This window comes from Pediculus humanus, genomic scaffold, assembly GCF_000006295.1.
Source record: "Pediculus humanus corporis 1103172108263 genomic scaffold, whole genome shotgun sequence".
In the NCBI taxonomy this organism is placed as follows: domain Eukaryota; kingdom Metazoa; phylum Arthropoda; class Insecta; order Psocodea; family Pediculidae; genus Pediculus; species Pediculus humanus.
In genome coordinates this window covers 29,063-39,062 of record NW_002987832.1, presented here as the reverse complement: position 1 = coordinate 39,062, position 10,000 = coordinate 29,063, and the positions used below count along the sequence as shown (strand labels likewise).

The 10,000-nt window shown below is 27.4% G+C and overlaps 2 protein-coding genes across 2 annotated transcripts; one reads left to right on the top strand and one right to left on the bottom strand.

Moving 5' to 3' along the window:
- Window positions 1–2,121: 2,121 nt before the first annotated feature.
- Window positions 2,122–3,177, top strand: Phum_PHUM493980 (UDP-sugar transporter, putative; the record flags this gene model as incomplete). The annotated part of the gene is made up of 2 exons (XM_002430622.1): window positions 2,122–3,043; window positions 3,065–3,177. The coding sequence occupies 2 exons, from the start codon at window positions 2,122–2,124 to the stop codon at window positions 3,175–3,177; spliced, it is 1,035 nt and encodes a 344-aa protein (XP_002430667.1).
- Window positions 3,178–9,497: 6,320 nt separating this feature from the next.
- Phum_PHUM493970 (uncharacterized protein) lies at window positions 9,498–9,991 on the bottom strand (the record flags this gene model as incomplete). The annotated part of the gene is made up of 3 exons (XM_002430621.1): window positions 9,498–9,512; window positions 9,690–9,839; window positions 9,920–9,991. The coding sequence occupies 3 exons, from the start codon at window positions 9,989–9,991 to the stop codon at window positions 9,498–9,500; spliced, it is 237 nt and encodes a 78-aa protein (XP_002430666.1).
- Window positions 9,992–10,000: the final 9 nt, after the last annotated feature.

Below are 10,000 nucleotides of genomic sequence, written 5' to 3'. Positions count from 1 at the left end.
AACGAGCTTTGGAAACATGATGATGATGATGATGATGATGACGATGACGACGACGACGATGATGATGATGATGATGCTGTAGGGATTTCGTTTGCACACGTGCGAGGAAAAGAAAATTTTTTTTTTTTTTTTAACGTCGAACGTTAAAATTCAATTTGAATTACGTGACTAATTTAAAAAAAAAAAAAAAAAAAAAAAAAACCGTTACAATTTTTCGTTAAATTAAACGATTAAAAAAAATACTAATAATAATAATACTAATAATAATAATGCTAATAATAATAATAAATAAAATATTCGAAAATTATTTAAAACGATTTGTAAATTACATCGTAAAATCTAAATTTAATTTACCCGTCGGAGGATTTTTTCAAATTTTCCGGTTAAATTAACCTTAAAAAAATAAAAAATTATTATTATTATCATCATCATCATTATTATTATTGATTTTTTTTTTTTTTTCTCGACGGTAAATTAAATATTGTTGGCAACGAGATTTATTTTTTTTTTTTTTGTATAAGAAATTTTTCAGTTAATTACAATTTGATCGAGTGAATATTTAATTTAACACGGTTCCCACGAAAATTTAAATAATAATAATAATAATAATAATAATAATAATAATAATAATAATAATAATAATAACAACAGCAACTATAATAATAATAATAATAACAACGAGGATAATAATAATAATAAACGACTCTCGTTAAATTTAACCGTTCGAATTTTTTTATTTATTTTCGCAAACACGTAATCGATTCGAAATTCATCATCACTTAACGGAAAAAATTTATTAATAAATAAATAAATAAAATTTACGCATTTGAAATTAGTGGGATTACGTAACGTAACGTAACGAACGTTTAGTTAATAATTAAACAATTTGAAAAGTTTTTAATCCGGGTAGCCGGCGGGTAAATCGGATGATGTGATCGTCATAAGTAAATAAATAAATAAATAAAATGTTTAATTCGTGACGTCAAACTCCGTGACGACTCCCCCCCCTTCTCCCACGTCTCGCGTTTATTTATTCTATGAAATTTTTTTTTTTTCTTACTCGTAAAGTTAACGAATGTTTCCCTCTCTTTCACTCTCTGTCTCTCTCTCTCTCTCGTTACTTTTAAAATCTTTTATGGATGAGATTTTTCTAGAAAAAAAGACGGAAAGGGGGAAGGCGGGGAGGGGGGGAAATCAAGCACGATTAAATACGATAATGATAATTAATTTTTATTTCATTGCAAACAGAAAAAAAAAAAATGAAGTTAAAATAAATAAAACGATAAATATTTTAATTAATTTAACGACATTTCTGGTTTACGACAGCAAAAAAAAAAAATTTTTTCCGTTGCAAACATTTGCGAATGTAAGCGTGAAAACCGTTGGCAACCCTTCGCCGCCATTACTACCACCGCCACCGCCTTTTAAACGCGTACAAATAAAATTCGCATTCAACCTGTTTAAAAAAAAATTTCTCTCTCTCTCTCTCTCTCTTTCTCTTTCCCTCGAAACCTTCAATTATTATTTAAAGTTTTTTTTTTTTAAAAAAAATAAAAATTCGAGTTGACGGCAAAATTTTTATGACAACGCCTGAGAAAAAAATTTATGTCTTAATTAATGACACACGTTCGATACCTGAAAGGTGTTTGGCGGTTTTTTTTAAAATTTTTATTTCATTTCATTTCCGGGGGGCGCCACATCAAAATATATTTTTTTAAAACCGTAACGAAATTAAAAATCAGATAATAATAATAATAATAATAATAGATTTACAAATCGGATCCAAACCGAGCATACCGGATATTATGTATTCGATCATTTTCCGGGATTTTTTTTTTTTTTGCTTTTTTTGAACGTGTTCCAAAACGTTAAAACCTTTTCCCTGCCTTATTATTATTATTATTATTTAATTTCATATGGAACGTTTAATCTTTTCCGGAAAACAAAAAACAAAAAAAAAAAAAAAAAACCTCAAATCCTTTTTCCCATTATTTGACGACGGAACGTTAACGAACGAAACTTTCGCGTCAAATAATAATAATAATAATAATAATATATTTATTTAATTATTTTAATTTTACAGATTGCCGAAGGCGTGCCATGTCAAAGGTAATAAATACTATGCCTTTGTTACAAAATGAAGAAGAAAAGGAAACGGACGAAGAAAATTGCAATAGAGGAGGAGGAGGAGTGGCACAAAATCACGGGGGATTATTCGCAAGGTTGGGATCCGCCATTTTTTACGGCGTTGCCTCATTTCTCATAACCGTTTTGAACAAAACCGTTTTAACGAGTTACAAATTTCCAAGTTTTCAAGTTCTCGGCTTGGGTCAAATGACCATGACCGTCACCGTTTTATACGCGTCTAAAAAGTTAAAAATGTTAGAATTTCCAAATTTCGATAGGACAATTATAACGAAAATATGGCCTCTCCCACTCATACACGTGGGTAACATGGTTTTCGGTTTGGGCGGAACGAAAGAATTGAGTTTGCCCATGTTCACGGCACTCCGAAGGTTTTCCATATTGATGACGATGATATCCGAGTTTTACATATTGAACATAAAGCCGAAATTAAGCGTTCAATTTGCCGTTTACCTCATGATAACGGGTGCACTGATAGCGGCAAGCAACGATCTCGCATTCAATTTCGAAGGCTACGTATTCGTTCTCCTCAACGATTTTTTCACCGCGACCAATGGAGTCTACATGAAACAAAAATTGGAGAGCAAAGAATTGGGAAAATACGGTCTCATGTTTTACAATAACGTGTTCATGATATTTCCCGCGTTTTTCCTATCGTGGATAACGGGCGATTTGTACCTGGCGATAAATTATCCCAATTGGACGAATCCATTTTTCCTAATCGATTTCCTACTATCCTGTCTCATGGGATTCATATTGACATATTCGATAATAACGTGCACTCATTACAATTCCGCACTCACGACGACCATTATAGGATCCCTGAAAAACATTTCGATAACGTATTTGGGTATGATAATCGGGGGGGATTACATATTTACCGTACTCAATTTCGTCGGTATTAATTTAAGCGTTTTAGGAAGTTTGATGTATTCGTACGTGACGTTTAGGAAAAAGGACAAATCGTGTAAAACCAACGTTGTCACGATAGACGATAAATTAATTGTTAAAAATAGAATAAATGAAGTTTAAAATAAAATTATTATTATTATTATTATTAAATATTTTTATTATTTACCCAACCTCGATTTTCCCGGGGATTTTTCATTCGATTCCGCCCCCCCCCCCTTTAAACGCCGGCGCGAAATAATTCGATGGGATTCATTAAAATACATTCAATCATTACACCAGCCTGTACCTGGTAAAACCTGGGCAAATTAATAAACGTCATAGAATTTCGATAGTACAAAAAATACTATTATTATTATTAACGTTTATTAATTTTATTCATTAACGTTTATTTATTTATTTATTTATTTATTCGTTATAGTTTACTAATAATAAACACGTTTAATTTTCTCGTTCCACGTCATAAATTAAATTTTTATATAAATGAATGAAAATGATGGCGATTATTAAAATTTTAACAATAATTATTAAATAAGCATTTCAAAAAAAAAAAATAAAAACTGAAATAATAATAATAATAATAATAAGGGATTTTTTGTTGGTTATTTTAATTAATCGAATTCTTAATTAATCCAGTCAGCCATTTTTTGTTTTTATCTCGAATGCAACTTTTATTTATTTATTTATTTATTTAAATTTGAATAAAATTAATTTATTAATTCTTCGACTGTGAAAATTTTTGTTTCGATATCATTATCATTATTATTATTATTATTATTATTATTAAAATTTTCTTTTCATTTTTGTTCTTAATTTTTTTTTTTTTTTTTCCAAAAAATAAAAATTTTAAGTAATTTTTTTTTTATAAATTCCAGTTATTCAAATCGATTTTTTCAAAATTAAATTTTTTAATTAAAAGTAATAAATTCTTACGATAATAATAATAATAATAATAATAATAATAATAATAATTAAATGTCAATGTTTAAATTTAGGTAAAATAACGATAGGTTTTCCTTGGAAAAGAAAAAAAAATGATGAGTTGTTTGTGCTTGATTTCCGGTTTTACTACAATCCAACCAACTCAAATATTTGAAAAAAAGGAACGGGGGAAAAGTTTTTTAAATGTTTGCTTCCTCTCTTCCATGATTTTAAATAAAAAAAATGTGAGAAGAAAAAAATGAAAATACGTTTTCCGACAAAAATTATTCTTTAACCGTTTCATAGTTTGATTAATTTTAAGCAGAAATAATAATAACCGGAAAAAATATTTACAAAAAATCTAAAAATGACGGAGAAATAGGTCTCAACGTTCGTAAAAAAACGTAAACGTTTTGTCAATTTTCATGTCAAGAGAACCGGAAACGCAAAAACAAAAAAAAAAAAAAAAATACAGAAATTTTAATTTAAGCGAAATTAGCAAAATTACAGACAGCAAAATCTTACGACGCTGATTACATATTCGGAAAAGTTTTACAAAAGTTCCTTAAATCATTTCCGAGGACTTCCCCTTATAAACATCCGTTTCTTCCTCAAGTGTTAAAAGATAAAGTACTGACCACTGCTGACACGATGACCGATAATGATGATTCGTGTAAGCAGATGATAAACAACTTACAAACAGGTAAGAAAAATAATAGTGTAAACGATACGAAAACAACCGAAAATTTCTTATTTTCCTCTCTCTCCCCCTATCCCTATCTCTCTCTCTCTCTCTTTTACCACCATTTACTTTACGTCTCCCTTTCTCTCTCTCACCTTTCATACATTTTCCGCCCTTTCTCCGTTTCTCTCTCTCTTTCTTTCTCTGTCTCTCTTCCTCTCTCTCTCTCTCTCTCTCCCCCTCTCCCTTTGCCTTTCTCTCTTTTACCACCATTTACTTTACACCCCCTCTCCGTTTCTCTGTCTCTCATTCTCTTTCTCCCCCTCTTTCTCACTCTCGTTTACCATCATTCACTTTACCCTATTCTCTCTTTCTCTCTTTCACCACCATTTACTTTACGTCCCCCCCCCCCTCTCTCTCTCTCTCTCTCTCTCTCTTTCTCTCTCTTTCTGCCTTCTTTATTTTATTTATTAACATCAATCCATTGTTACATTATTTTTCGTTGAAAGGAATGAATTAATAGCATAAATAAAAATCATCCCTTGAACAACCGTACAAAAAGTTAAAATGGATTTCAATTTGTATCTGTTCTATTTACTTCCTCTATTGAATTTTTTTTTTATTAAATAAAAATGAAAAACCTTTGACAATATCGGAATATAAAAAAAAAAAAGACATTTTAAATATAAAAAAAAAATTTTTTTTTGGTATGAAATAAAATTAAATCGAATCGATCTATCGATCTATCGATCTTTTCTTTATCTTTTATCGTCACCCATGTTTAAATTTTAAAAATAAAATAAAGAATCGGTTTTTCTGTTTTGGTTTTAAGGAATCGAAAAATGGATTTGTTGTATGACGTCATTTGTTTTATTTTACTAGCCTCGTGCCCCTAGAAAATGATTTACAAGTATGACAAGGCTACCAACGGAAATTTTTTTTCAAATAAAAAAAAAAAATCATAGAGCGTAAAACTTTCGCGCGCTTTTTATTTTTTCAAATGAAATTTTATATTGTTATCGACACCGAATTTATAATTATCTTTCATTAAAAGAACAAAAACTTAAAAATTTTCCCTTTTTTTTTATCTCTTATCTGAATTTTCCGTACGGACGCGAAAAATTTTCCTCCTTCCTCATCTCTTTTCAAATAATCGTCAGCCATTTTGAATTTTAAAAGTCAATTAATTATTCTTTCCTTTTTTTCTTGTCGAAAACAATTTTTTTTTTTTTTTTTTTTTTTTGATTTTACGTTATTATTTCAATCTGTTTTTGAAAATCCTAATATTTTGCGGTTTTATATCAAAATTAAATAAATTCCCCCTCCCCCTCCCCCTTCCTTTTCCTGTCTCACTCTCTCTTTCTCTCACTCTCTCTCTCTCTCACTCTCTCTCTCTCTTTCTCTACACTACGCCTCGGTTTTTTTCTTTGTTTCTTTTGTTTTTTTGTAATTTTGACAAAATTGTTTTCGTTCTCCCTCCCCCTCCCCCCCTTCGAACCCCTTCTCAGAAAAAAATCTTTTATTATTTTTTGTTTAAAAAAAAAAAAAAAAAACGACAGAAAAAATAATAATAATAATAAAAATCGTGACGTCACCATCGATTTTAAAAAAAATTTTCTTTCTTTCATTTAATTTTGTTTTGTTGTTTGTCGTAATTTTTTTTCTTTTAAGAACGCGCACGCACCCCTCTTTTTATAAACTTTTACTTATTTTGTGTCAATCGTACGATTTCAATTAAATAATCATCATTATTATTAATTAGCAACGCCTTAAAAAAATCGTTTATGCATTTTACAAAACAATTCAATTTAAATTTTCTCGTGTTGTCGTGTCGTCGGTTGTTCCTTCGCGTCGTTTAATTTTTAAATCTTTTACTCTGTTGCTGTCGTTGTCGTCGTTTGTTGTGTTTGTTACGTTTGTTACCGTCAAGTTAGTATAATTTTAAAATGGATGATTTCAACACAATAATTACTATTTCACAGTTTTTTCGATTAAAATAAGACATATTTAAAAATTTTTCGCCATATTTTCCCGTAAAAAACGAAGCGAAAAATTTTTACGTAAATCCCCCCCCCCCCAAAAAAAAAAAAAATTTAAACAAATCGTAAATAAATTTAAATTTAAATTTAAATTTAAATTTAAATTTAACGGTTTTACCTAGTAGACACGAGTAGACGTTAAATTTTAGTTTCACGTAACGCCAGCCAAAAAATAATAATAATAATAATAATAATAAAACGATTTAAAAAACGTCGTGAAAAAACGGAAAAAAAAAAAAAATTATTTATTTGTTTATTTATTTGTTTTCCATTACGTGTTACGTATTCGTATGATTCGTTTAAAAAAAAAAACGTGTCAATAGAGTTAACCGTCAAATTTAAATTATTTTGCCAAATATTTATATATATATATATTTAAAATCTATTATTTTTTTACATTCGAATCGTATCGAATTAAATTATTTTAAATATATATATAATTTTAAAAATGTTTTTATTTAAAATAAATAAATTTTTTTTCAAATTTAATAACTTTTTATTTATTTATTTTTTTTTTTTTGGCTTTTATTTACGGTTTGTGACTCATTTCACGTCGTCGTAACGGAAAATTCTGAACAAAAAAATGCAGCGTACGTTAAAGAATTTATTTATTTATTATTTTTCCCACCCCGTAAAAAAATAACGTCAAAAAATTTTTGCTCCCCTTTTTTGTTTTTTTAAATTGAAATTGAAATTGAAATTGAAATTCGTACTTAACTTAGTTCTTCATGCCCCCCCACTTTCCCTATCCCGAAAAAACAAAAAAAATTTCCCACGTAATTTGCGCGATAATAATGATAACAACAACAAAACAAGACGTAAAGAAAAAAATTAATTTTAATAAATTTCGCATTGCCCCATTCGCGGCCCCCCAATTATTTTTTTTTTTTAATACACAATTAAAACAAGTTTATGATTAATTTAAAAAAATTTCGTGTATTTAAAAAAAAAAAAAAAAAACCTGATGCCACGTTTCGACACTGACTGATTCCTCCTAACGTCAACATTAAAAATCATTTCATCATCTTATTATTATTATTATTATTATTATCATTATTATTTTTTAATTCGCTACCAGTTTTCAATTTTTTTTTTGTAAATTTTTTAACGGTTGTTTTTCCAGATTACTTAAAAAAAACAAAATAATAATAATAATAATCTATAAATCAATATAATAATTAACGACGAACGAAAATTTTTTTTTTTTTTTTTTTTTTTTTGAAATTCCATTCGCCATTTTTATTTTTCCCTCCCCCCCTTTTTCGTTTCATTCAAAAATTTCATTTATATTTCCAGTCAGTCTCCAGTTTATCCATTTTTTCCAGTTTTTTTAAAAACCGATTTCGACCGAACGCAACAATTTAAATTTAAATCGTGACGTCATTTTATAAAAAACAAAATCACACCGGAAATAATATTCACTCGACAAAAAAATTCGAATTTACACGTTTTGTTTAAAAAAAAAAAAAAATGCGTACATAATAATAATAATAATAAAATTTCACACACGCGAAATCCCTAAAAAAAAAAAAAAAAGAAATTATTATTATTATTATTTGTTTCTTTCTTTCTTTCTTTCTTTCTTAATCTAAAACGTAGATAAATCACACAAGTGAAAAGGAAATAACCTTCATAATAATGTAAGATTACAACTTGGCGGCAAAAAAAAAAAATGAAAAAATTCAAAATAAAATAATAATAATAATAATAATAATAATAATAATAATAATAATAATAATAATAATAATAATAATAATAGTAATAGTAATAAATTGAACGTTTTTTTTTTTTAGGCACGGAATTATTTGTATTAGATTGTGATTAAAAGACGATGACCCCATTCGTTCGCGAACGCCGTTTTATTATGTCGTCATAACGTTTTTTTTTTTAATCGAATGAATATTATTATTATTATTATTATTTAAATAAATTTTGTTCCGTAACGAACGAACGAACGAACGAATTCGTGAACTATTTAAAAATAATTTTTTTTTTTTTCTTTTGGAAAAAAAAATCGATGAGGACGCCATTTTGTTTTTTTTTACAAATTCGACAGAATACTCCGGTTCGATTTGACTTAATTTAAATAATAATAATAATAATAATAATAATAATAATAATAATAATAATAATAATAATAATAATTTTTTTTTTAAATTTTTTTTTACAAATAAAATAATTTACAACATCATTTGATTCGAATTCGAAAAACAAAATATTTTCTCTCTCTGTCTCTCTCTCTCTCTCTTTCTCTCATTCCCTCTCTCTTTTTTTTAACGTAAAATAATTTTATTATTATTATTATTATTATTATTATTTAAAAATGATTCGATTTAAAAAACATCGATATGGAAAAAATTATTAAAAGTTGAGTAACTTGAAAAAATAAAAAAAATTTTTTAATTAATTTCTGTATTACACGAACGACCGCCATTTTGTTTATTTATTTATTTTTTAATTCAATTAAAGAATTCTAAATCAAAAATTGAAACTTTTTGTTTTTTTAAATTCAAATAATAATAATTTTTTCGTGAAATATTTTTAATTAAAAAAAAAGTAAATAATTAAATAAATTTAATAAAATTAAATTAAAAAAAAAAAAAACCCTCTTTTTGAAAAAAAAAAAAAAAAAAAAAAGAAAAAGAAAAGTGAAACAAAAACAAAAAAACCGCCCTTTTCTTTTTTTTTCTCTCTCTCTCTCTCTCTCTCTCTCTCTCTCTCTCTCTTCAATACAAGTATTATTGAGTTACGTTTATTATTCGTTTCGTTTTTAGTTTCCGGTCAACGATTATAGAGTCAGTTCATTTCACAGCCCTCTACGAAAAAAAAAAAAACCCGGGAAATTTAAAAAAAAAAAAAAAAAAAAAAAGACAATACAAATATTATTTTATATATTTATTAAACTTGTTGTTTTTTAAAGAGAGAGAGAGAGAGAGAGAGAGAGAGAGAGAGAGAGAGGATGCGTGGAGGAGATGATGATGATCTTCGCCAACATCTTCCACTTCGGCATAATTCTCTTTATCCTTAATCCAATTGGCTAATTCTGCAGCTTCCCTTACAAGAACATAAGCCTTAACGGTTTCATCTAATTTATTTTGTCTTTCTTTTGCCAATCCCAACAAGTGTGAATATTGACCTTCAATCTAAGAAAGAAATGAAATTTTAAAAAAAAAAAAATTTTTAAAGATAAAATTTCAGGCTCTCAAATTGTTAATATAATTACTTGGTTTTGACGAGCAGCAATCGAACTATTATCTGCCAAGTTTTGCTGCGAAGCCGTAAGTCCTGCTTCCATTTTTTTCAC